The 27774-nt window shown below is 36.2% G+C and overlaps 1 protein-coding gene across 1 annotated transcript in view; it reads left to right on the top strand.

Moving 5' to 3' along the window:
* Nucleotides 1-27774, top strand: part of Ddx10 (DEAD-box helicase 10) — a 154710-nt gene that overhangs the window by 23583 nt on the left and 103353 nt on the right. Inside the window, exons 10-13 of the mRNA NM_001106820.1 lie at nt 5839-5940; nt 9319-9406; nt 11694-11782; nt 14575-15043. Of these exons, the coding sequence (NP_001100290.1) occupies nt 5839-5940; nt 9319-9406; nt 11694-11782; nt 14575-15043 (748 nt within the window). The remainder of the gene's footprint in view (nt 1-5838; nt 5941-9318; nt 9407-11693; nt 11783-14574; nt 15044-27774) is intronic.

Below are 27774 nucleotides of genomic sequence, written 5' to 3'. Positions count from 1 at the left end.
TTCTTTTAAGAACAAAAAAGGGAAGATGTAATGGCAACCATATTTTACAGTACAAGTTACAAAAGGAAGTCCCTGAGTTGGAATTAATGACATTTTAAATAAGCAGTGAGAATTGAGACTGGGTTCTGTGGAGATAGCACTGCACGAGACAGACTAGCCATTAAGATTTGTTTTCTCTTGAGAGCTAAGAGATATGGGACACATAGTATGAGGTATTATGTTTATAACTCTAGTGTGTATATGTGTGTAAGTGTGTGGTATATATGTGAGACACATGAATGGCAGTGGGGATAGAGGACAACGTTGTGGGGTCAGCTTTCTGGTTCACTTTCACTGGATTGTAGGGATTGAGCTCAGGTTACCAGACTTTGGTGGCAGGAGCCTTTACCCACCAAACCATCTCACTAGCTGTTTCCAGTTTCTTAAGAAGGTGGACCTTAATAATCTGGGTTCACATTTGGATTGTTTTTTCATAGTGAGATCTTTTGAGAAGTCTTAGTGGAAGTTGGTGGTATAAATCTTTTCCCCAATGCCTTAATTCCCTTCAGTAGGCATGTAGTTTGTAAAAATCGGTGCATGTACCCACTCACATCTGCATTTGTGTGGTCCTTTAGGTCTTTGATAGGAATGGCTATATATGGTGTCTTGTAAACATACTGGACTAGAAAGTGAGTGATTACAGGCCTTTTACCTGTGCTTGTGGTGTGATGTGGAAATTGGAGACTGATTCCTTCATAGAGTATATTTAGCAGTATTTTGAATTTCTCTGTGAGATTAATGTGTTTCAGTATACATCAAGAAATGATTCAAGAAAAGAAAGTGTTCCAGGTTTGTAGTTTTGGAGAAGTTGGTGGAAATACAATGTAGTAGAACATGTTATGGTGAGCATTAAATTGGATCTTGATGGTTGTAGATAGAGACTTGGAACAACACTGCAATGCTGAGTCTGAAGAGAAATATATATATATATATATATATATATATATGTATATATTTATTTAAAGAATAATGTGCTTTGTAACAGTCATTAACTTTTAAAGTAGAAGCATGACCTTTCATGTTACATAAGCAACAAATTCTGAATTGACTGTTTCAGATGTACACAGTCAATGGAAAGGTAGCACATGTAATGCTTGCTGGTTCTTTTTTTTTTTTTTTTTGCCGGTTTAAAATGGCCATTAAGAGATAATGAGAAAGCTTCGTGGGTCATGAGACTGAATAATTGAGTTGAATAAAGGCTAAATTAAAAAATTAAACTAATTAAAATCCTGTGTTAGGCTGTAATTAAAACCAGGTTGCCAGAAAGTGTTTGCTTTTGGAATCGAACATTAATAAATAAATAAATATAAAAAAGTGGATTTGTTAGAAAAATTACCGAAGTTGGAGAATCTGGCATATTTATCTTTTTGTGACTCACCAAGGAAAAATAAAAGATGGTCCAGGTGTTTATGCTTTGAGTATTTACTGTTTTACTGAATTCTTTAATTTTTTTAAATGAATCCATTGGATCTATACCAAAGAAAAGTTTCCCTTAATCCACTTAACAAATGAAGTTCTTTTTGAGACAAGTGAGTGAAGATAGTTTATAGTGATTTATCTTGTGGCTCATTTTGCCACTTGAAGTCTTTAAGGCTTGCAGGTTTTGGTAGTAACGAGCCTGAATTCTTTTATTTTAAATTAAAGTTTTACAGTTGGAAATACAGAAAATTTGTAATTAGAAAGAAGGCACAGACTAGATAAGCCCTGTGTGTGTGGGAAGTAGGGAGGCTAGGGTACAAAGTGGGAGTTTTCTATGGCTGTTTCCTGTTCTAGAGTACCAGGAATGCTTGGAGCTCTCAAAAGTCTGACTTATTCTAGATAGCAAAGTGATTCCACTAGGGGACAGCAGAACCAAGCTTTTGTATTTCATATGCCTTTGATATACATCTTAACAAGTATGAAGCTGGAAATTAGTTAAAATTCCTAAATTGGGAAGAGCTCATGGTTTGTAAAAAATGCTCATATTTTAAGGAATCACTGAGAATTTTTTAAGAGTCTTCAATTTTTTTGCAATCTGAAATAACAGAAAGAATATCTTTCTAAGGATTAAGCCTAATGTGAATTTATTGGGTATGTGATCGTATTTGCAAGTGAAATTTCTTATTCTCAAAAATTTACTTAGCTGGAAATTTTTAACTTCTACTAGTCTGTTTCTCCCAAAGAGGAAATTGCTTCCTTATGTGGCCTTCTGCACATGTCTGTTGATCACTAGGTTTGAAGGCTTAATGAAAGGGTAAAGCAAATCCTTTGTTTTATAACTTGAAGCATTGAAGAGCTGGGCTGTGACAGCTGGTACAGAGGCAAGTAAGGTCTGTTGCTTTTCAGGCCCTTCCTCTGCTCTAATTCTCCTATGGTCTGCTCAGTCTAACAGGCAGAATGATCCTTTAAAACTTAAGTCAGATCTGTGAGGGCCTCTCAGCTCAGTCAGTGATAACTCTATACACTTTCTCCATTTCCCGCCCCCCAACCCCCAACCCCCTTGTTCCAGGCCAACTCTTATTGCATGCGCTCTCCCCCCTCGTGTGTGTGTGTGTGCATGTACGTTTGTGTGTTTGTGTGTGCCTGCGCATCTCGTACATGCTGTTGAGCCTTAGTGTCTTTTATGTCAGTTTCCGGTATAATGCTTTTCCCACAGTTATCTGTGTAGCTATTTCTGTTATCCCTACTCAAGGATATCCACCCCTTTGCACTCTTCTCTTTTTCTTTGTCATTTATCATATTTAGATATGTTAGAGCAATTAGTTGGTTTCCTTTTTATTCTTTGCCTTTATTATTACTAGACTGTTTTATAAAGGTTTATTTTTATTGTTGTTTTTTTTCCACTGGGGGTGGCCAGTGAGCTCAAGAGATTCTTCTGTTTCCCCTTATTCCCAGCACTTGGGAATGTAGGCATGCATTTTTAGTTAGCTTTTTATCTGGATTTTGGGAATCTGAACTCAGTTCCTCCATCATGCTTGCTGAGCAAAGCATATGTTGCTTCTGAGTTCACTCATGGTGCCACCACCTTAGCTTGTCTCTGACTTTTAACATGTCCTCAGAGGTGTTACAGATATGGCAGTTTAAATGGCTGTCAGCTATCTTACTTGGTTAGGATGTTACCTTTTTATCTTACACGCTAATAACTTCTGCCACCATACATGGTTTGGTCTAATAGCTAAAGGGGATTTTTTTTTTTTTTTTTTTTTTTTGCTTTCTTTGGATAGCTTTTTTTTTTTTTTTTTTTATTAACTTGAGTATTTCTTATATACATTTCGAGTGTTATTCCCTTTCCTGGTTTCCGGGCAAACATCCCCCTCCCCCCTCCCCTTCCTTGTGGGTGTTCCCCTCCCAACCCTCCCCCCATTGCCGCCCTCCCCCCATAGTCTAGTTCACTGGGGGTTCAGTCTTAGCAGGACCCAGGGCTTCCCCTTCCACTGGTGCTCTTACTAGGATATGCATTGCTACCTATGAGGTCAGAGTCCAGGGTCAGTCCATGTATAGTCTTTAGGTAGTGGCTTAGTCCCTGGAAGCTCTGGTTGCTTGGCATTGTTGTACATATGGGGTCTCGAGCCCCTTCAAGCTCTTCCAGTTCTTTCACTGATTCTAAAGGGGATGTTTTAAAACTTATACTATTTTGTAGTTAGTGAAGATGAGTAACTTAGTCATACAATTCTGCATTTAAACAGTGAGGAAGGTATTTACAGTTAGTTTTTGAGTCTAACATAATTAGATAAAGGAGTATCTATACATACTTCCTTTTAGTTTATAAGAAAATTAAATAAGAATAAAGACAAAATATTTAAGTATTCACTGGTCTCTGCAATACTGTCTTTATCCTTTGCAAAACTTGGCTGTCCCTTACTTATGTGTCTCTATCCCTAGTGTTAGACTGGCTGTTGATTCTTCAAGTTTCATTTAAGGTGCCTTACAGCTTCCTCTATATTGCGAATACACTTATAATTCTATATTACTATCTCCTCTACCCTCCCAGACAGGATTTCTTGTATAGTCTTATCTGTCCTGGAACTCAGTAAACTGGGCTGCCCTTGAATTCAGAGATCCACTTGCCTCTGCCTCCTGAGTGCTGGGATGAATACCTATTTATATAGGCACTCAACTTTGTTAATAGCCAGCAGAATGTCTGTTTCCTCACCATTTCAGAACCTGGCATATTAATAAGATTTTAAAAAATTAACTATAGTAAAATAGCTTAACATTTTGGTATGTTTTATTTAATCTTTCTCATTCTGTACATACAAGGAATGCATATATTTTTTCCTTATTAGAGTGGAGTTGAGTTTTAAAATTAATATGTGAGATAAGATGCTTTCCTTTAGTTTTTATAGTAAAAGTACAGTACCATTCTCTTAGTTAAAGCCAGTTTTTCTTTCAGCAATCAGTGATAAAATGCTCTTTGCAGACAGTGTTACAGAATCTCTGTGGAGGCATTCAGTGTAGTGGAAATCAGGCTCGAATGCACCTTTTTAGTCATCCTTTTTGCTGCTCATTTTTGTACTCCTGCTGTGGACCTTCCCTTTTTAGATCTCTCCGTATTAAATCAGGCTTGTATTGTCTGGTTTCCTCTATGATGACATGGCATTCTTTTAGAACATCGTAGTTTTCCTCTTTCTGTCTGCCTAAAAAGACCCACCTGGATTCCCATCTTCTGTGTCACAGTCTTTTTCTGTGGTGCGTGCTGCCTGTGGCTGTCCTTTGGCATTCTTTGATTGTTGTCTTAAGTCTCTTGCTTGTATGTGTTTGTCAGTTCTCATTAGGATGAGTGTTATGTTGCTTGAAGACAGGCACCTGCTTCTTGGTATTTTTTAGTTTTTTTCCTGAGTCATAGCTTCTGCGTAAATAGTTACTTGGTCAGTTATAAAAATGTGCCCTCAAATTTTATAGCATGAGTTTAAAGAATGCTTTGAGATTATGTCTTCTTCTGTGTACCTGAAAAATTCCCTAAATATCCCATTTGATTTCTGTTTTGTTGTATGTGTACCAGCTGACACTGTTATGTCAATAAACTGTATTCAAGCAGCCCAAACAACTGTAGTACTTGAGAAAGCCTTTGACCTGTGCCAATACAGATTGCTGAAGGTCTGGTATAAATTAAGTCTTGGCTTTAGGTAAGGGAAGACCAATTACAAGGATTGATGGTGTTTATCTGAGTAGGCCCATTTCTTTACACTGATCTGAAAAGTTCTATTTTAAAGATATCAGTAAAATCTGTAGGAAGACGAACTGATTTATTTATTTTGATTTCCCAAGACAGGGTTTTGCTGCATAGTTAAATGTTGCTTTGAATCTATAGCCTTAGCCTCCTGTTTTCAGAAATTACAGGCAAATGTCACTATTCCTGTAAATTGATTTCTAAAGTGTGCTTGATTGCCATGTTTAATAAATAATTTTGTCATAGTACTACTGTGGCTTGAGTGTATGGACTTAAGGATCCCCTTTGGATTGGGCTTGTTGTTGCCTGAGGCCAGCATGGGCAACACATAAAAGCAAGGGCATACCGGGCTACAGTATTGAGACCCCAATCTCAAAAGATTAAATCTGTTTAACAACTTTGTTTTAGATGCTAGCTCTACTACTGAGGTACAGCCTTAAAGGCAGTGGGAATTATAGCAAATTATAGCAGGTGATTGGAATTTGAAGCAATGCAGCCAGAATCCTACTTTACTGACATTGCAGAATTATTAAAAGCAGGTTTTCTAGCACTTACTAATTAAGTGAACTTGATTTTATGTCATCCACTCATTTTACTGTTAAATGTAAAGCAGAGATTGTATTGATGTGTTTTAAAAACTTTGATTTTAGGTACAAGGAGGACGGAGAAGCGTTATTAATTTTACTGCCCTCCGAAGAACAAGGCATGGTGCAGCAGCTTCTCCAGAAGAAAGTTCCTGTGAAGGAGATCAAGTAAGAGCTACGTGTTCTTCTGTGGCTGCTAGGAGTGACCGCACGACATCATTGTGCTTACTGCCTGCACTGACTTCCTTCTTCCTCCTAAGCTATTTGACCATCTGGCTTCTGATTTAGAGGGAAAAGTAAAAGACTTTAATGAAGTCTTAGGAAGAAGTTTTATGCTCACAACAAATTTGAAGGAAAGTATATTTGCTCACATTCCCAACCCCACACATGCAGTCTCTTTTAGTATCTGCATCCAAAAACTTGGAGATTTGTTGCAGTTTATGAATTATATTGACATATCAGTGTCACTTAGAGCCCTGAGTTTATATGATGATCTTGCTTGTATCACCGCAGTTAGTGTCTGAGAGATCCACCTAAAGAAGGAAGTACTTGGGCTCATGGTTTCAGAGGTTGTGTTGACAAGGAGGTATGGCAGGTCAGAGAGAATGCCTGAGCTTGATGCTCCCAATTTTAATGAAGTCTAGCTGAGTTAATGAAAAATTTCACGGATTAGCTCTTTACTGTTGCATTTAATGTCATTGCCATCCTTGAAGTTGTCTATGTTTTCTATGTTAGTTGCTAGAAGTTTTGTGCGTGTGCGTGTGTGTGCGTGTGCGTGTGTGTGCGTGTGTGTTCATGCACTAGAGATGGATGTCAGGGTGTCATTTTCAAGGACTTTCCTACCTTATTTTTTTTGAGATAAGATCTTTGACTGAACCTGACTGGCTGGCAAGCTCCTAGGATCTGCCTGTCTCTTCCCTGACTTCATTCCTAAATTCCAGGGCTGGGTCTTTAGGTGTGCATGACTGGGACCATTTTATCAAGTTGGTGCTGGAGGTCCAAACTCAGTTTTTCTCCTTGTGTAATATGTTGCCCAGTTAGTCATCTCTTGAGACCTTTTCTGCTTTTTATTTATATCTATGATTCATGTTGAATTTTTTAAAATAAAAGTATGTGCGTGTTCATGTGTTACATGACCAGTTCTCATACCATTTCTTGGGAAGACTCACTTTGTTCCATTATGCCGCTGTGGTTCTTTTGTCAGAGATCTGTGGACTATACACGTGGTTGTATTTTTCTGGGTTCTGTTCTCCTTGATTTGTTCTTTTGCCATTTACTGTCCTGTCTGATTATTAGTGCTTTATATTAAGCCTCGAGGTTGGAGCATAACTGCACTGCAGCTTGTGTTTGGAATCAGTTTATTGATACCCATAAAAAAAGCTGGCTGGTATTTGAATTGTTATTACATTGAATCTGCAGATCAAGTGTGAAACAGATTGAAACCTTGACAAGATAGAATTTCCCTGAAACTGAAAGATTGTGTTTCTTGTTTGATTTCTGTCATCAGAGTTTTGGTTTTCTTCACATGGATCTTGCTCATACTTTCTTAGAGTCCTGTCTCAGAAGTTCTTCGTTTTCTTTCCTTACAGCTTTAGTTTCTGCTGTCTCATGTCTGGTAAACAGCAAAGCCTTTGGTATATTTGCATTCTGAAGCCTTGTTATAATTTTTATTAGTTCCACAAGCATTTTGTTCCTTTCTTTTGATTTACCAAGTAGGTCATCAATCATTTCACCTTCAAACAAGTATAGTTTTACCTTTCCTCTCCAATCAGCATGACTTTAATTTTTCTTTTCTTTTGTTTTGCTACATTGAAAAGCAGATTTCTCGGCTTTGTGCATTTCCTTTATCATTTTATGTGTTTGGATATATTTCTTGCTTGTATGTCCTTAGTGCTGTGTGCTTTTGGTGCTAGTGGGAACCAGGAGAGGATGTCAGATCCCCAGGATCTGGAGTGACAGATGGTTGTGAGCTGCTGTGTGGGTACTGGGATTTGCTTTTAGCTCTGGAGCTATTTCTCCAGTACCCCCTGCTTTGTTCTTGATTTAAGTGGGAAAACTAGATGGTTCTCATTTACATTACCCTAGCCTTTTCTTTACTCCTTTTCCTCCTCCTCTTTCTTCTAAAGAAAAGATACTCTTTATTTTGAAGTTTTTAATTTCTAGTTTATAAATGACTTATCTTTTATTACCTATCTTTATATATATACTGATGTGATACATTATGTTAATTTGCCTATTGAATGAATGTTAAACCATTCATGATTATGCTATAGAGTTATTTATTGATTGGTTGGTTGGTTGGTTGGTTGATCATGATAGGGTCTCATGTAACCCAGGCTAGCTTGAAATGTACTGTGTAGCTGAGGTAGTCTCCTCTTCCAAATGCTGAGATTAACCTGTGTATGTGTTGTTAATGTTGTTTATGTGTGTGGTATATTTTGGTATGTTTGTATGTGCCTCTCTCTGATCCTGAAGCTTATCAATTTGGCTACCTTGGCAGCCTAGCCAGTGAATCTTAGGGTACCACCTGTCTCTGATCTCTCTGCATCCTCCCCAAAGGGGCTGAGGGTACAGGATCATGCTACAGTGCCTCTCAAGAGCTGAACTTAGATCCTTATGCAAGTCTGGCATTTCCCCAGCCCTGACACCTTAAAAAGAATCAAAATAATTTTGCAGAATATAGCAGAGAAAAATAAGAGAAAGAACTGCTTAGTTACAAGGGGCGTTGTGGGTTGAAAGGACATCTCTGGAACGGAATCTTTTTGTGGGTTGTTCTTTCATTTCAAAGGATCATAGCCTCTCATTAATGTATGCACTGGGCTTAGTGGAATCCACTTGTATTGGAGACATTGAGAAACAGCTGGATTTGCCTAAAAGTAATTTGGACTAAGATAGTAAAAAGACTGGTTAAGAATATATAGGGTAAAACTTGACCATAAATTGAATTGTTGAAGCTAGTAGCTTTTATGTTTTGAAAATTTTCTCTAATAATAAAGGAAAAACAGCTCTAAACAGCTCTAAACTTTTTGTTTTTGTTACAACTCTGGCATTGGAGTAATGTAATAATTCAGTTTGAAGTTAGGAAAAAACATGGAGTCTTGTGAAATGTAGATTCTTTGCTATAGCCTAATTAAGCAAAATTTAATTTTACATAGGTAAACAGTTTTTATGTCTTAGATACTTGATTAGTTGAAATAGATTTTATATATGATTTAAAAAGAAGCATTGGCAAAAATGATATTGAATTTCATCTTAGTTAATGTCCTATGGGTGTCTACTTTCTAGCTCTATTAAATTAAGAAGTGACTGTGCTAATAATAATGTTACTATCATGGATAACTTCCTCTCCCTCATCATTTGTTTGGAGAAATCTACTGACCTGTCATTTTCTTTTTCTTGTGTTATTCTTGGTCCATAGATGAGACATAATGTTAAATACTTAAAAGTCAAATGAAGGGATATAAGAAAATGCTATGTTTTATTTTCTGTTTTGTAAAAGTTAGATTGCTTTTTTAGTTTAACCATTATTTTCTTTTTATTAAAAAGAATCAATCCAGAAAAACTTATCGATGTTCAGAAAAGATTAGAATCATTTTTAGCTCAAGATCAAGATTTAAAAGAAAGAGCTCAAAGGGTAAGTCATTTTTAAATTTAGTATTTGTTTTTGGAATGGAATTATATAACGAAGTAACGTTTCATCAGTTTCTGCTATTACAATATTGCGCAGCCATAACTAAAAGGTTTAATACAAAGATTACTTCTTAATTTTAAAAAGTTTTTCTTAATATTTATCTGTGTATAATCTTATTGGAGGCACAGAGGAAATTCCAAGATGACTTTTATGTTTGAAGCAGACTGGTATCTAGGATACTTAATAAACTTAACTTCTTTTTCAATGAAATTGTAATAAGTTTGATTGCATTTTCTGACTGAAAGATTAATATTCACTTGTGTTAGGCTAAATATCTAGGTGGATAGAATTCTTGCAAATTATCTTCAGTAATGAAATTTGAATCTTAATATTCTTGAATTGCTTTTCTGAACTAAAAAAAGTCTTAAGAAATTGCTACAAAGTTTATTTATGATGTACATTTGACATTTTGTAATGTGTGAGTATTCTGGAATGGCCCAGTCAGACTAGTTAACGTTTAGAACAGGAGAATGTTAAAAATTAAAGTGCACACGATGCTGAAGGTGCTGGGAGTGTTGTGAGACTAGCGGGTCATTTGCTTACTGACAGGAGGTACAAGTGCCGAAAGGACATTTTTCATGGTTTGTGCATTGGAAACCGAGTCTCTAGAACAAAGATTATGGATAGCACACTGAAATAAGTGGAGTGACTTGTTGCTGTCACATATGGTTTAGCAGAATGGCTGCGTTCCTGGCTTTGTCAGGCTGTTTGGTTTCAAAGAAGTGACTGTCTAGCTTTTGATTATTATCTGGATGGAACAAAACCTATAAGCATGGTTGTCTTTCTTGATGATGATTGCAGGAGAAAATACTATTGAACCAACTCCATTTTTTTAGTGCCTCTGGAGACAGAAAATGGTTTATTGGGAGATTTGTTAGGTAGAAAAGATTAATTTCATTTCTACATTGCATTAAGTAAATATAGAGATGCAGAAGAAAATGTAAAGTTTAAGAGATATGGACAGAAGGATTAAAATACACTTTATGAAATTTATATATGCATACTGTATGTATTCTTGTGTATGCATGTGCACGTATAGGTGTGCATACATGTGTATGGAGGCCAGAGGTCAAGTATAGATGTCTTCTTCAAACATCTACCTTACTTTTTGAGACAAGGTCTTTTATTGTTCCTGGAGCTTCTATCTGGCTAGACTTAGCCTCGCTGGGCTGCATGTTGCAGGGACCTTTCTGTTACTGGCTCCCCAGTGCTGGGATTACAGGCACATTTTGTATGCCTGTCCATTTCATTTGGATGCTGGACCTTCAGACTCAAGTTCTCATGCCTGTGTGGCCATTACGTTACTGACTGAGTCATCTCCCCAGCCCCATAAAATTTATCTTTAAAGTAAAGATGTATTTTATTACCTATTTATCTTATCAACAGATAGGAACAGGATGACAAAGCTCTGTTATGAGCATAGTTTTATGGAAAAGTGTAGAAGTAAAAATTTTCAGGATGATATAATATAATATAAATATAAATATGTTATAATTATATTACATATAATTATACTATATTTAAAACACTATAAGATATAATTATTTGAAATTATAATAAAGAAGATCTGTCAATCTGTCAAAATTTGGCTCATTTATTGTAGTGAAATTTTGTTGAAAAATTAACTTGACTATTACAGTAATCTTACCAGCAAAAACATTTATTTGAGTCTACTCTATTTCAGAAGATATTCTGGGTGTTCTATATGAATGTACTCATTGACATAACAGTGTCTTAGAAGACACTGTTGAAGTTTTGATAGATGAGGAAATTGCCATTTAGAGAAATGGTGTTTCCTCGGCTAATAACATATGGAATTGATATAGATGCTCTATCTGTATTATTTCATTGCCTGTGTTCCCTCATTGTACCTTATTATTATTGAGTATTACTAATTAATATTTAGTAGATTTTCAAAAGTTGAGTAAAAATATGAATTTTCTCTTTTGAAGTTGAGATTTTATGCAGCCTGGTCTGGCCTTGAATTTCCTATCCCTTTGCCTATATTTCTTATTATCTTGGACTGGTGGAATAAAATGAAAACTCTTTTCTTATATTACAGTTGTAACAGTTTATTTTTCTGTGCATGCAAAATAGAGGTTTATTGATCTGTTTTTTGTTTTTTCACTACTACTGAATTTTTCTTGACTACTATGTGAAGAAATACTATTTCTATTTTTGGTTTAGCTTAATCTTCAACTTCTATTACTTTGTACTTTTTACTTTACAGTGTTTTGTCTCCTACATACGTTCAGTATATCTTATGAAGGATAAAGAAGTATTTGATGTGAACAAGTTACCTATTACTGAATATGCACTGTAAGTATTGACAGCATAGCTATAATAAGGTAGAGAGGTTGTCCCTAGTGTGTCCTCTGAGAGCCCTAGTTTAGATCATTCTGCTTTACCTTAGTATAGTCCTTTGATAGTTTGCAGAGAAGTGCAGTAAATGAACTCTAGAGAATTAGCCATATTTAGTTGCTGTCAAGAAGGTTCATATTGATAAGTTCTGAGTATTGTTTTCATCTGGCTACTTTTCTGCACAGTTGCAGTTACTGCTGCAAGACTCAGGTTGCAAATAAGTAATGACTAACTGATTTTGTTTGAATAGCTGAGAGATTACAAAACAAAACTAACCTTTAACCCAAAAGGGTAGAATCCGCTTTCTTTGAGGGAGTCTTATCTATGGGAAATGCTCCTTGACACATCTTTAGAAGTATCCTTGGGCACCATCTCACTTCAATGTCTGTCTTAGGTTCCCAGATAAAATATGTTTCAGGCAAACTCGGTGTGTTTAGCTCGTGTTCTAGGAATTTGACTACCTTTTCTTTCAAATTAAGTTTAATACAGAAAACTAAAAAAAAGACTTTATTTGAGGATTTCATACTCAAGAGTACAATGGATTTGTATCCTTTCCACTTCCCCTTCATAACAAAAAAATTACCTTGGTAAGCTGCTGTTTTCCATTTTGTGTTAGATTATATGCTTAATATAACATAAGCTGTCAGTTGTAATATTTTAAAACCCTTGTGCTACGTAACAGTGTTAGATAGCATTACTATTTTAGTAATGTGTGGAAAGCCATGTGTCATAGCTAATATGCTCTTGCTTCCTTATATTTAGTTACCAGCTCCTAGTTTCATTTTTAATATCACCCAAAGATTAGGCGTTTTAGCTCCTTTTGTATTTTGTGCGAACTTCAGTGTTTTTTATTTTGGTTGTTGCAGCTGGAATGTTCTCAAATGATGGGCACAGGTTTTGAATATTGCAGGGACATAATTAGAAGTTTTTCTTTTGTTATATCAAACTAGTAAATGTGATTGCCATTGAAGACTTGCTTTTGGTGAGGTTTAGAAAAGGTAAACAATTAGGTTACACTTAAGTGATCAGTATAGTCTAACTCTATATATGTAATATATAATAATATATATATAATATTGATATTAGATGTATAATTTTCTTCGGGTTTATTTCCTCTTGAAGCCTATGATAGCTAAAGCAGTTGCCATGTCTCTAAGATATCAGGTTTAAATAAAATGTACTAGAAGAGAACTTTTGAGTGCCCAGTATATGTAGGTCATTGCATTCAGTGAGAGAATTATGCATGTATATGTACTCTCATCTTCAAGGCATTCAGGTCTTAGGTCCTGAGGAGTATACATGTCCCTGTACTGTATTATGAGAGCTTCTCTGGTATATACAAACTTATTGTCCCAGCCAACCTGTTACAAAGTAATACAGTAACGGCAGAAAGATTACCACTGTTGTAAACTCGTTACTTTAGCTTCATTGTATCTGTTTATTAACGCTCTAACATGGCTCTTTTAGGTAGGCATTCTCAGCCATTCCATTTTTCAGATAAGAAAACTGTCTAGCTAGGAGACTATTCCTGAGATCACACAACTAGTAAATGACCGTGCTGTTCATATTGAACCTCAGCAGTTCTGTTTCTGAGCTTGTGCTCTTCAGTATTGAACTTGTCAGCTTTTGTTGTGCATCACATAGCAAAAAAAGTTGATATAGCTGCCATTGCTTGCTTGCTTGCTTGCTTGCTTGCTTCCTCCCTCCCTCCTTCCCTCCCTCCCTCCCTTCCTCCCTTCCTTCCTGTCTTCATTTATTTATTTATTTATTTATTTATTTATTTTGTTTGTTTGTTTGTTTGTTTGTTTGTTTGTTTATAAACATTATCTTGGTAGACCTGGAGACCACTATGTAGATAAAGCTGTCAGCCTGTAGATAAAGCCTATTTCAGCCTTCTGAGAGCTGGGATAAAAGATCAAATGGGCATGCCACATTTGTTCTTTTAAAAGTTGTATTTCTATATACCAGTGGGACTTTAGTGAAAATTATTGGCTTTGATCGTGTAAGAAAACAACCAATCTTAAATATAATCTTGCTCTAAGGGTGTAAAAACAAACAAAACCAACAAGATTTTCTTCTTTTAGTTCCTTTAAAAAGAAAAATGCATTTTTACAGCTGTGATTATGCCATATTCTTTTTCAGAAGTGGGATTTGAGGCAGGCTGATGGTATATGTATTACACTCTATTCTTCGAAAAGAACTCTTATTTTCTTTTTCTTTTTTCTTTTTTTTTTTTTTTTTTTCGGAGATGGGGATCGAACCCAGGGCCTTGCGCTTGCTAGGCAAGTGCTCTACCACTGAGCTAAATCCCCAACCTCGAAAAGAACTCTTTTCCATTCTTCAGCCATGCCTTTTTGAGTTTCTGTGGTAGCTTGTGTTTTGTAGAGTACCTTCATGCAGTTAGTTGGGATCTCTGTTCTGTGTTGTGAGCAAGCTGGGAGTTGAATTTGAAAATGGGTCTGGTACATGAACTGTGATCATCTTGTTTCTATTTTTTGGCTCCTTATTTCATACTATATCAACTCTTGAAGGAAGGAGAGTGAGGTGTCTAAGACATTTTCCGACAAGTACTCGGTTCATTTTGGCTTGTCTTTTGGATCATTTAATCTGTCAGAATTGATGTGTCTTTGAGGGATGTCTTTTTAAAAAAGCCTTGGACATAGGAAGTTTCTGTGGAGAAACTTCCATAATATCACAAACATACCATCACTATAATGAGATAGTTATTTTTGTTCTTTGCACTTTTGAAGGTCTCTTGGTCTTGCTGTGGCACCACGGATAAGATTTCTTCAGAAAATGGAGAAACAGCCCAACAAAGAATTGGGAAAGAATCAAGTCACTGAAGCAATTCAGCCCAGGGCTCCCTCCCTCACCAGTGATGAAGTAGAAGAATTTCGAGCTTATTTCAGTGAGAAAATGTCCATCCTTCACAAAAGTGGGAAAAGACTAGAAGAGACAGAACACAGCTTGGCTAGTGGTGAGAGTGAAGAACAGGATGAAGAGACGGAAGATGAAGAAATGGAAGATCATGTGGGACAAACAAGAGAGCCTCCCACTGACTCTGTTCCCAGGAGTGAGGAGGCACAGAAGGTCAAGGAAGTTCCTGTGCAGTTCTTAGACAGGGATGATGATGAGGAAGATGGGCCTGATGCTGACTTCCTCACAGTGAAGCGGCGTGATGTGTTTGGGTTGGATCTTAAAGAGAATGAAGCACTGTCGGTAAGTGTACTCCAAATGGAGTCTTCTCTTGACTTCTTATCATGTGCTTATTGTAGCCTTTGGAAAACTAATGAGCAACAACCAAGAAAAATTTAGAATGAGTTTTCCTTTGTTGTGTACTCTTCCATTTCTCCTTGTATTTAAATACAGGAAAAGAGCCAAAGAATTTTCATACTCTTCTTAACTTCAGACTCAAGAGGTTGTCAGCCACAATCTTTTTAAAATGGTTTTCTGATGCTGTGTTTTGAAAGTAGCTGTAAAATGATTGTGATATGAAGGGGTCAGTCTGGTTTATTGTTACGATGTGAGAATCTTTATAAGTCTTAACATCCAGTTTCTTGATGGACTACATTATTGTAGTAGTATTGTTGTAGTTATGTACAACAATTACTATTGTTCTTTATATATGAGTCCATTTTATTTTGAACACATTTACCTCTCAATTGCTTCATGTCCATACATGTATAAGTATGGCCTCTTTCTATACATACATACATACATACATACATACCAACCACACACAGATATATATGTATATGTATATATTTATATAGTGTGTGTAAGTATCTATCTCTAATCTGTTTACATCTCTACCTCTATATATGTATATAGCCTACTGAGTTGAATTAGTGTTGTTTGCATGCTTGTGGGTGTAGAGCTGTCTTCTATAGCATAGACAACCTATCAGGGGCCCTACCACCAAGTAAGATGTCTTTTTCCAAACAGCTATTGGCTGTCAGTATTTACGTCAGAGCATGAAATAAATAAATAAGTGAATTCATTTAGACATTTATTTTATGCGCATTGCTGTTTTGCCTGCACATATGTCTGTACTTCATGCATGCAGTACTTGTGAAGCCTGCATATATGTCTGTACTTAATGCATGCAGTACTTGTGAAAGCCAGAAGAATTTGGAACTGTAGTTAGGGATGGTTGTTAGCCATTAGGTGGTTGCTGGGAACTGAACTTATGTCCTCTGTGAGGTCAACAAATTTTCTTAGCCCCTGAGCCTTCTCTCTAGGCCCATGAAATTGGTTTTTAATGAGATATTTGCTTTTGAGAAGCAAGTTTCTTAAGTAGAAATTTCCCATTACTTTTTGTGATCTCCTGAAAGAATTGTGTGAAAAAATTATCCTGACTCTTACTCACCATACAGTATTTCTAAAAATCTCTAAAGTTACAGCAAGCACCTGATTTTAGATCAATGAAACTTTGGAAGGTGTTTTTTCAAAACAATTAGAGATTCAAAGTGGCAGATAAGCTCAGTGAGCACTGACTTATTGAGAGGAAAGTTTTATAAAAAGCATGCCATTTACTTTCTGAACTTCCCTGTGAAGTAGGTGCTGTTAATATATGCAAAAGAGAAAATGTGGAGCAAATCCTGTACTGACTTCCTCTGCTTTAAATTAAGCTATTGAAAGTCATGACTCCTTTAAATAAATAAGTGAAATAAGATGACATTGAGTTTTAATCTAATCTGTTAAGTCAGTGTGATGATTGATCTTGATTGTCAGCTTGACTGGACTGAGAGTCATCAAAAAGATTTGTGTAACACAATGTCTATAAAGTACCTTTCTGCAAAGGTGAATTTATGTAGGAGATACATAGTAAAAATCTCTTAGGAAGTACATTGTAGCTTGAAAAAAAGTTAATCATTGTCATAATCCAGAGTGAAGCAGTTTGTCACTAAAACATTACTGTATCCCCATTGGAGTAAGTTTCTTCATTCCTTTCTCAACCGCTGCTCTGATTGTTGGTCCTCTGCTTTTGCAGTTTTCAGCATGACATGGAGCTAGAACTGTAGAGTACGGAGGATGCTGTGTGGTTGCTCTGCTCTTGTACTCTTACTGTATTCATCAGTAAATAGTCCCTTTTAATTGCTGAGGATTCCCAAGGGTTTTGTCAGTAGGCATTGATGTTCATAATTTTTGGTGATTATGACAAAAGCTACATGGGCATAACCTTTTTCATTTCTCCGGGATGTGTGCAAACTAGTGGGGTAGATAAACATCAGGCTGTAAGGCAAGTAAGTTTATGTTTTTCTTTGGGAGGAGCTCTACAGTTATTTACCAAATGTGTTTGAGCATTCATGAGTCTTTAAAACTCATAATGTTGTTAGCTTTTAAATTGTATGTATTCAGCTACGTAGCTGAAGTTTTCATGGCATTTCTCTGGTTGCTATTAATGGTGAATATCCTGTCTCCCTGCATTTGCTGGCTGTCTCTTCCATGGTAAAATGCCTATCTTTTGTTCTTTTAAAAGTTGTATTGCTTATTTTACTGAGTTGTTTATGTATTCTAGATCCACATCTCTTTTTTTTTTTCCCCCCCCCGGAGTTGGGGACTGAACCCACACATCTCTTATTAGATGTCTTTTCTAGTGTTTTCTTTCAGTCATGTTTTACAAAGAGCAGAAATATTACATTTTGAAGTATTATATTTCATAATTTATAAATATCTGGTAAGTTTGTGGTCAATGCAGGGTTATGAAAATCTTGTACTATATTTTCTTCTAGATTTAGCCTTTTATTTAGAACTAGAATTTATTCAATTTAATTTTTGTGAATGGTTCTAAGACAGGGGTCAAGTTTAACTTTTTTGATGTTGCTTATTAGTCTTTTGCAGAAAAGATGTTGGTTTTTTCCATTGGATTACCTTGACTCCTTGTTGAAAGTCAGTTAACTGATAATACATGTGGATTTTGTGTGTGTGTGTGTGTGTGTGTGTCTGTGTGTGTTTGATTTCTGTTATATTTTATGTGCTTATATTTTTACTAATGATACCTGTCATGATAAGTTTCTTAGTAAATTTTCAATCAAATTACTTTGCATTTTTCCAATTTGACATATTTTTCCTTTATCATAAATGTTGGTTATTTTGGTGCTATTACATTTTCATAGATTTTTAATTAGCTAATTGATTTGTGTAGAAAGCTTGCTGGTGTCTTCATTAACATTGCATTGAATTTTTAAGTTGTTTGGAGCCAACTGACACCTCAATACTGAGTCTTTTGATCCTATGAATATGATGATTTTTCCATTTATTTAGGTCTCCTTTACTACCTTTTAGCATTGTTATGCATATAGCATACATATTTTGTTAGAGTAGTCTTTTACTATTTGGTACTCTTTAGTACTATTTTACATGAATGTTAAGAAGTTTGCATGTTTTTTCTGGCCAGCATATAGAAATACAACTTGTTTTTATGTATCATTTATTTTAAACTAGTGACACTTTTGGAAGTTCTTTGAAGTCTTCTATGTAACTGTTTAGATCATCTTTATTTGTAAACACCAAAATAATAATTACTATTCTTACCTCTGTGCATCTCATTTCATTTTCTTGCCTGATTAGAACCTAAGAATGTGAGAAATAGGGACAGATACCAATATGTTCTTGATCTCAGGTGGGATAAATATTTAGATTTTATTCTTGTATCTGATATTAGCTTTCCAGTTATTTTTGTTTTATCAGATTGGAAAAATTCCATTCTATTCATGCAGTGTTTTTTTTTTAAACATGAATGAATGATACATTTTGTCATATGTCCTATAATTATTAAGGTAATCATGTGATGGTTCTTAGTGTGTTTGTATAGTATATTTTCTACCCCTAATTTTGAACCAGTCTAAATTTCTGCGGAAAAAATCCTTCACTTGAGTGTGGTTTGTTTTCCTTTACTATGGGGTTATATTCTGTTTACTGATAGATATCTTGTTAGGGACCTTTGTTTCTGTTGTCCCAAAGAAAATTTGTTTTCTTTTTATAATGACCTGTCTGGATACTATATATTTAAAGGTTTCTAGCTTATTTTGTCAAGTAACCTAACAGAATGGTCATGTTGGTCATTGTCACATTCTCTTTCTGTTTCATTGTCTATTTATACTGTTATTGAATAGTGACTCGTTTATAGGTTTATTCATAGGAAACGGGCATTTTGGAGTTGTCTAAGAATTATTTGGTTGAAATACACTATTGAATTTTTGTAAGCTTGAACATAAATAATTTACTAGCTCTAAATGATAGAGCATGTCCAGCCTTTTAACTTATTGTTTCTAATTATGATCTAAAATTCTGCTTCTGTTATACTATAAAAATTTCATTTTTCCATTTTCAGAAATGGTTTTTCTTTACCCTGGGCCAGAATTGTAAGGAAAAGTTAATCTGTTTTCATTCTTGTAAATGTTGCTTTTATTTCCTCAAATGGAGGGATGAGATGAGAGCCATAACCAGTTGTAAGAGTACATGGCTTGGGCTGAAAGCCTATTGCATTTCTTTCTCTGTTCTAACTATCCCTAGGCCTAGGCCTAGGCCTAGAAACTGCTAGCCCTCTTACAATCTAGTCTTCTAAGATGACTAATTGTCTTTTCTTGGCTTTTTTCTGAATTGTTCTGCTAGGCCTCATTGGCAATATGTCCTCATCTTCTGGCTTTTTCTCCTTCGCTGGCTCCTTTTGTCTAGCTTGTTCTCTCTGCTATCTGTCTTGGTAAAACTGTCTTACTAAAACTGCCACACATACCACTCTTCTCTCTCTGTGTTGCTCTTAAGTAGTCTTTTCTGTGCTGTTCTTGCAAGCGTTGAGTGTATCCTATCTTTGACTCATTCTGTTAAATCTTTCTCTGATTCATCACTTTGTCTGCCCCTAAATTAGATGTCACTTTCGAACATGGCTGCTTTCTTCTACAAACTAACCTACTTTCATTGTTAGGCGTACTAAGCACATGTCTGTATTCCAGCCAGATCGAATGGACTTAGAAGGTCTTTGGATGTGATCCCTTGTCAGAGCAGCTATCGAATTCCTCTACACTTTCTAACTTAAAAACAAAACAAAACAAAACAAACAAACAAAAAAAAACCAAACCGAAAACCCCAAAACCAAAGCCTAAAAATATTTAAAATGTTTACTTATTCATTTATTTGTGTGTTATGTATGTGCACACAAATGCACATGCATCTGTGAGTGCGTGGGTGTATGGATTCCCACGGTGGCCAGAAGAAGTCCTTGGTTACCCTGGAGCTAGAGTTATAGGTGGCTGTGAACCTCCCAGTATGAGAGCATTGGGTTTAAGCTTGGATCCCCTGAAAGAACAAGTGGTCTTAACTACTGACCCATCTCCTCAGTCACTAAAATGCTAACATTTTAAACTATAATTTTTGAAATGTTATGGCATATTTATCAGATATGACAAGTAGTTTGGAGCCATCAAAGAGGTTTTGGGATACTGATCAAGGAAAATTTTTTTCTGTTCTTTCATATTGCCTAGTACTATATACAAACAAGAATTACAGAAATGGAAGTAATTGACACCCCTCCCCCACTTCATCTGTGTTCTTGAATTTCTTAAATGAGCATTTTTGGGGGTTCGTGTTAATATATTTTTTAATTCTTTATCATCTTTTGAGGATAGTTGGTTTTGAATGTGATTTCAGCTCTACAATTTTAATCACTTCCCACTTTAGCTGTTACAATATTTAAAGATTTTATTTTTGTATTCCAGCCATCCCGTTTATTGGAGGTTGCTTTTTTATTATATATTATTAAGAATAGACTTGATCAAAACCAAGCAAACGATACATAGAGTGGGAAATAGTATTACTTGTCCAAGGCCAATCTGTTAGAGGCAATTCCTCTTCAGATGGTAATATGTTTACAAAGAAACCTGATTAGCATGCACGTATCAGCATGTAGTTATAGTTGTTCATCTCTTACACTGTGTAGTTATCTATGAGATTGGATGAATTCCATTGTAGCTCAGCAGTGCTGTTTTAAAGCTTAGCAGCAAACACAACAGTTTTAATTAAGATTTTATTAATGATCACAAGTTGTTTTTATACTGTAAAGTAGATCCTAGATCTTACTTGTATTTTCATTAAAAATATATTCTTCCCTACTATTGTAAGAACTCACTATCAGCAAAGATTAGCTAATTCAAAGCTTATTTGTACTATAGTAAATACTTACACCAAAACATTCCAGCTTTGAAGGGAAGACTCTGATGCGGGAGCTAAGCCTTACCTGTCCCCGTCTGTTCTCTCGTCTGCCTTCTGGCTCTTCCCCACTTCTCCCTACTTTCTGTTTTATTCTCTCCCACAAGCAGCAGTTACTGAATGCATAGTCGGAAGGAATCGGGGACTATACCCGGAGTTTAGTACCTTCTAGATTATTCTTAAATGTAGCAGATTAAACCTGTAATATTAGCAGAGTCTTGGCTGTGTATTCATTTATTCACTTCAGTGATATTTGGAGTACAGAATGAGCAAAACAGTGGAAACAATATCGTGGTATTGGGTGTGGGATTAATTAATGATAGACTGTTTAATAGTTTTTTCTGAGCTGTTTTTTTTTTTTAATTTGTGAATTGGGGCCAGTATTGTATCTATTTGGCAGTGTTACTCTAATGATTATAATGCAGCCAGGTTAGCTAGTATAGAAGGACATAGGTGTAAGCTATTAATATTTCCACCTAACTGTGTCTGAGATATAGTCCTTTTCAAATCAGAACTCAGCATAGACAAAAGTGGTATGTTCTATTTGTTTTAAATATATCAGGAAATGGAGTTTTGCAGTTATAATATAGTTAGTTGATAGGGTAATTAAAATATTCTGAATGTCCGTAATTGACCTGAAAAGTGACAAGTGCTACATTGGTATCCCAGATCTGGTTCATAACATAGCGAAATGTTAACTAATACACTATGTATTAATTCTGCTGAGCACTCTGTTCTGTGGGGTGGATTAGGGACAGTTCCTAACTTGGTGGTATAAGCATACCATAGCTAGACAAGTATAGTGCCTTGTAGAAATTGATTAATTATAATTAGAAGCAAAACAATTTTTAGAGCATTTTATCATAGGAAATTATTAGATGCAACTAATTATTATGCTTTTCCTGGATGGAGTTCTGTCCATATTCCCTGGACAGGGTTTCTCTGTGCAGCCTTGTCTGTCCTGGAACTCACTCTGTAGACTAGGCTGGCCTCAAACCTGCTTCTCCCTCCCAAGTGCTAGTAATAAAGGTGTGAGCTACTACTGCCTAGCTACTTTATCTTTTGGTGATAAAACCTGCATTTTTTGACTCTTCAGTTTAATATGACTAAGAATAGGATACAATATTGTGGGGGTATTTGCGTGTGTACATGTATTTGTAACATTGTAACTTATGTTTAGTGATTGACTCTTTGCCTTGTCATTTAGAAAATGTGGCACTATTACCTAGTCCATAGTTTTGGTGCTGTCACTGACGAGTGGGACTTGCTGTTCTAAGTGACGTTCCCACAGTTGTGTCTATAGAGTCTTTGGGCTTTGCTTGTGGTTTCAGTATGTCCTTTAGAGTTCAGGTGTTGCTAATGAAACAGCAAGAGGTGGGCTTATAAAAGGTGGCTAAGTCACAAGGGCTCTTTCCTCTGGAATTTGGTATTTTGAAGCTTTTGTAAAAGCAGCTTCATGTGTTGACCTGTTAGTTTGCTTTTATTATATATGCTTCTGTGCAGTGAGAGAATGCTACATTTCGCTGCTGCTTCTGCAACTATTTGAAAATACCTCAAAAATGCCTTCACTAGACGTCATGTTAGCTATTGAAGGCTGGACTTCTCAGCCTCCAGCAGTGTGGGAAATATATTTATTTCTATTCTTTTAAAGTATTCAGTCTCAGATATTTTGTTACTTCTGTGCATTTAAATTATTCACTTACCCTATCCAACCAGAAAGGGAAGGATAATGAAGATGAATTAGTATTTAAAATTTTGGTAGGTGTATTGACTATGCAGTAAAATGGGTCTCCTGAGATTTCAGATAGACTATATTTCACATAATCTCCACAGTAAATTTACATTTTTTAAGTTTAATTTTTAATTTTTGTGTGTGGCATATCTGTTTATATGAGTGTATCCCTATGTGTGTGGCTTCGCATGTACTCCTGTGCAGTTCCATGGAGGTGCATGTGGAAGCAGACGTGGATGTTGATGCCCTTACTTGATGTCACCGGATGGTTTTTTTGATACAGTGCTTTTGCTGAACCAGTCAGCTAAACTTGCTAGCTAGCCCATGAGCTTTTTGAGCCTGGTTGTTTCTGTCTCCAGTATCCAGGTCACAAATGTATACTGCTCTCCTTAGTGTTTACGTAGGTTCCAGGAATCTGAGCTCAGGTCCTCATGCTCGTCAGTAAGCACTTTACCCACCAAGCCATTCCCCTAGCCCTTTCTGCAGGATCTTTTACCAGATATGCACTAATGCCTGTTTGTAGCATGAGGTCATTTTCTTTTTTCTTCTTTCTTCCTTTCTTTCTTTCTTTCTTTCTTTCTTTCTTTCTTTCTTTCTTTCTTTCTTTCTTTCTTTCTTTCTTTCTTTCTTTCTTTTTTTTGGAGCTGAGGACCGAACCCAGGGCCTTGAGCTTGCCTCTAGGCAAGCGCTGAGGTCATTTTCTTAAATGAGTCTCTCATGTCATTTGTTGAACTTTGTCTCATCCCTAGTATCAAAGGGGGTGTGCAGTTCTTTCCCTTTTCTTCAGCACATGATTTGAACCATCTATTTTAGTTTTAAAAAATGAATTTGTTTTCTTATTCATTTTATCTTATTTTTATCTTTTCATTTTCAAGCCAAGAATGTTCACTTCAACAGATAAAGCTTTATCTCTATTAAGTATGTGTCTTAGGGTTTTACTGCTGTGAAGAAGCACCATGACCACAGCAACTCTTTTTTTTTTTTTTTTTTTTGGTTCTTTTTTTCGGAGCTGGGGACCGAACCCAGAGCCTTGCGCTTCCTAGGTAAGCGCTCTACCACTGAGCTAAATCCCCAGCCCTGACCACAGCAACTCTTATAAAAGAACATTTAATTGGGGCTGGCTTACAGATTCAGAGTTTCTGTCCATTGTCATCATGACAGGAAGCATGGCAGCGTCCAGGCAGACATGGTGCTGGAGAGGCTGAGAGTTCTACATCTTTATTGTAGAACAGCCAGGCACAGATTGTCCTCCAGGCAGCTAGGAGAAGGGTCTCAAAGCCCACCCCCACAGTGACACACTTCCTCCAACAAGGCCATACTTCCTAATAGTGCGATTCCTATGGGCCAAGCATAGTCAAACCACCACAGTAGGAAACAGATCGTGGTCATACTGGCATAAGCCCTCTTTAGTCCTTCCTCCCCTCCCCAGGAAAGCAGTTGCCACTTTTGATTGATTTACTTTTTTTTTTAGCCTTGCCTGCTGTCTGTTAGAAGAGGAGTGATAGTTTTGATATACTGTTGGTATAATAAATGTTTAAAAACAGAATACTGTTTTATTACAGTTCTCATTAAGTGGTAGGGATTATTACGGTACATAAATTAATAAATGGGCACTATGAGAGGGCCTGGAATATATGAAGAAATTCCTAAGAATTAGATATGTGTGAGATAGGAATCATTAACTATAACTTGTTCGAGGCCAGCCAGGGCTCTGTTTATTCATGTTGGTATGTTTCCTGTCTCTTGCAGTAAGAGAATTCATGAATCAATTACTAGGTTTTGTGAATCTCTCTCAGTGGCAGTCACTATAAGGTTTTCTTAAGATCGCTTTCTAAAGTAAATGGCATATTTCCTATTACATCTTCTCAGGAAATCATGGTTAGAATAAGTATTCCACTGCATACATAATATTTACTCACTTTTGTCATGGAAGGCAACAGGACAGGAGTGTTTTCTACTTTGCTGTGGCACTAATTTTGGAAAGTATACAGATTTCAAAATGCTTGTAGGAAATGGTTGAATATTCCAAGAAAACTTAGCAAGAACTTAACAAATAGTGCACTTTTCTGGATTTGAAGAGTAGTATTTTCTTTGGCTCTTTCTGAATTGCTTTATCCCTGACAGTTTGCTCAAGTAGAACTTTGAAAATCAAAGTGTAAAATTTAGTCTTCTCTATACCCAACTAAAATTTTTGAGATATTTTCTTCCTTCCATATGAAAAGAGAGAAGAGTATTTTATTGCCCAGAATATGGTCTTGTTTTTAGCCCATCATGTAGAGTCAGCTTTGACGTCTAGATTTATAATGTGTTCATAATTACACAATTAACTGTTTATACTAGTTTCCCTTTTCCTCCTGCCCATGCTTCTCTTCTATTAATCAACCCTGTTTTATGGCAGACATTGCAGATGTATCGCGCTTTTCTTATTTTTTTTCTGAAGAGAGATGATGTTTGTAGGCTTCTAGGACTACTAAGAGGTTCATCTACTTGGAGACTCACAAGTTAGCCTGCTGTCCTTTTTAGAGTATGTTGCTGGACTGTTGCTACCCAGCCTCACACCTTCTGGAAGGCCCATGCAGAGGTAGGTTGGAGTTGATCTTCTCACAGAGTGGGTCTATGTCAGAGCTGAGAATGCCTGTGTTTAAGAGAGTCTTTGTTTTGTGAGAAGGCTGCTAGCAATAGTCTTCACGCAGTGGCAATATTGTCTCTATTATCTTGGCTAGAAAATAAACACATTTTCTGGCACTAAGGGAAACATGTTAGGGTGGGTTACTCTTAGGCTTTATGCTACCTAGACATCCTTGAAAGGACCTACTGATCCCATAAGTGATGAAGGATATCCAGCAAAAACCTGGTGGACCCATGGATGGTGGTTTCCCACTGTACTTCTGTCTAACCCTAAATAGGTAGGGTTTTCAGTGCTGCAGTGAAACACCATCACCAAAAAGCAACATGGGGAGGAGAGGATTTATTTGACTTACACTTCCACATTGCCGTTCATTATCAAAGAAAGTCACTATAGGAACTCAAACAGGGCAGGAACCTGGAGGCCAGAGCTGATGCAGAGGCCATGATGGGTAGTTCTGATTACTGGCTTGCTCAGCCTGCTTTCTTAGAGAATCCAGGACCCAGGGTTGGGACCATCACAGTGGGGTGGACCCTCCCCTGTCAGTTACTAATTAAGAAAATGCCTTATAGCTGGATCTTAATGGAAGCATCCTCCCGGAGTTGAGGACTCCTCCCGTCAGATAACTAGTTTGTGTGTCAAGACTAGCTGGCACAGCTACATAGTCAGAACTATTTCCATTATTTTTTCCTCTTTGATCTGTTTCTTCCAAGTTACAAAATAGAAAAATGACTACAGCTTAGACGATCGTCATGAATCCCAGGAAGGTACAGGTTCTTCCATTTAAACCATAAGGCCCTAAGACAGTGAGTAATTTTCGGGATGGTGGGTAAGGGGGATAAGTCAGTATTTCCTGAACCGTGTTTCTTTGCTGCTATCATAGCACTTAGCATCCTGTATGTATTGTCATTTCGTGTGTTTCTTTTGCTTTCCTCTATGCCTTGGGACAGGTATTAACATTTTATAGAAATGATTTCTGTTGTAAGAGGAAGTCAAATTACTAAGATGTTGAACTTTGCTACACTTTGAAGTGCTGATAGAGATTTCGATAGGTTAAATATATTGTTCATTTCTACTAAGAGCCTTGCTGTTTTTTTTATGTATGTTTTTTTGGGTTTTTTTTGGTATTAACTTTTTTTGAGATAGGCTTTATATAACTTGTCTAGTGAAAGTGTATAACCCATTAATTTTTTGAATGCTTTCATGTTTTCAGAAAGAGATAATAAATCCCTTTATACTTTCCCACTTTCCCAACAATAAATACTAATCTATTTTTTGATGTCTCATCAGATTGTTTACTCTGCATATTTCATATGAATGTAAAATGGTCAAATGGTCTTTGTGACTGGCTTCTTTGTCTTGCCATTCACACACACACACACACACACACACACACGCACGCACGCACGCACGCATACACAGAGTACAGAGAGAGAATCATTGTATTATAAGAGCTTTTAAGGAAGGGAATATCATTATGAACAAGGAAAGACTTGAAGATAGAAATGTGTTATGCTATGATTGGAAACTAGTTTGATTGTGCCACAGGATCCAGTTTATCAGTTTCAGCTTGAGAGGTTCGTAAGTGTCACTTAACTTTTTTCTTTTAAGTCATTTGCAATAGATCAGTCTAGTCCATGTTTAAGTGATTGATAGCAGATAGCTTCCTTATTATTTGTAGACTGTTCATTTATTTAATAGTATTTCCTAGATTATCTAGAATTATTAGCCAGAATAATAAGTGGGACTTTAGCTGAATTGGCCAAAGTACAGTGATTACTGACACCCACATCTTACATGTTTTTGAGGAATTTTGACATGGTTACTAATGTCCCATTTCAAGAGTGTGAATCAGGGCGATTGTAAGGGATGTAAGAAACATGGCAGAGAAATGTCATATTTTTAGATTGAGGATTTTGGAAGCAAAATGCTTTGTGGCTTCTTGAGCATTGCTTTTAATTTCTGTGGAGATTGTTTACCTGTTAATATCTCTGGCTCAATTCCATTCTTCATTCTTTTTATTCCTTCTATTTTTTTGTCTTATTCTGTCTCTTGAGTTGTTAATTCAGTACCCAATGGATCTTATTCAAGTCTATTCCCCAAATAGCTATCAAAATAATCTTAAACAGTTAATATATACTGGTAATGAACTTCCTCTTGCTTAATATATTATACCTCTTCAAGTTACTGATTTGTGGAGTTGTTCCAGTTGGTACCATGCTTACAGTTTTTCTGGTTTTTCTGGGCATACTGAGTTCAGCACTGGACTCCATAGACCACTAAGCATACATAGTATGATTGAAGAGACATTTGCATAGTAACTTCAAATATGATGTAATATGTTTCTAATAGATTGAGCCTCTTGAAGGTAGGGTAGAATTTTGG

The sequence above is a fragment of the Rattus norvegicus genome, chromosome 8 (assembly GCF_036323735.1).
Source record: "Rattus norvegicus strain BN/NHsdMcwi chromosome 8, GRCr8, whole genome shotgun sequence".
Classification (NCBI taxonomy): Eukaryota; Metazoa; Chordata; class Mammalia; order Rodentia; family Muridae; genus Rattus; species Rattus norvegicus.
This window is presented reverse-complemented; position numbering and strand designations above follow the sequence as displayed.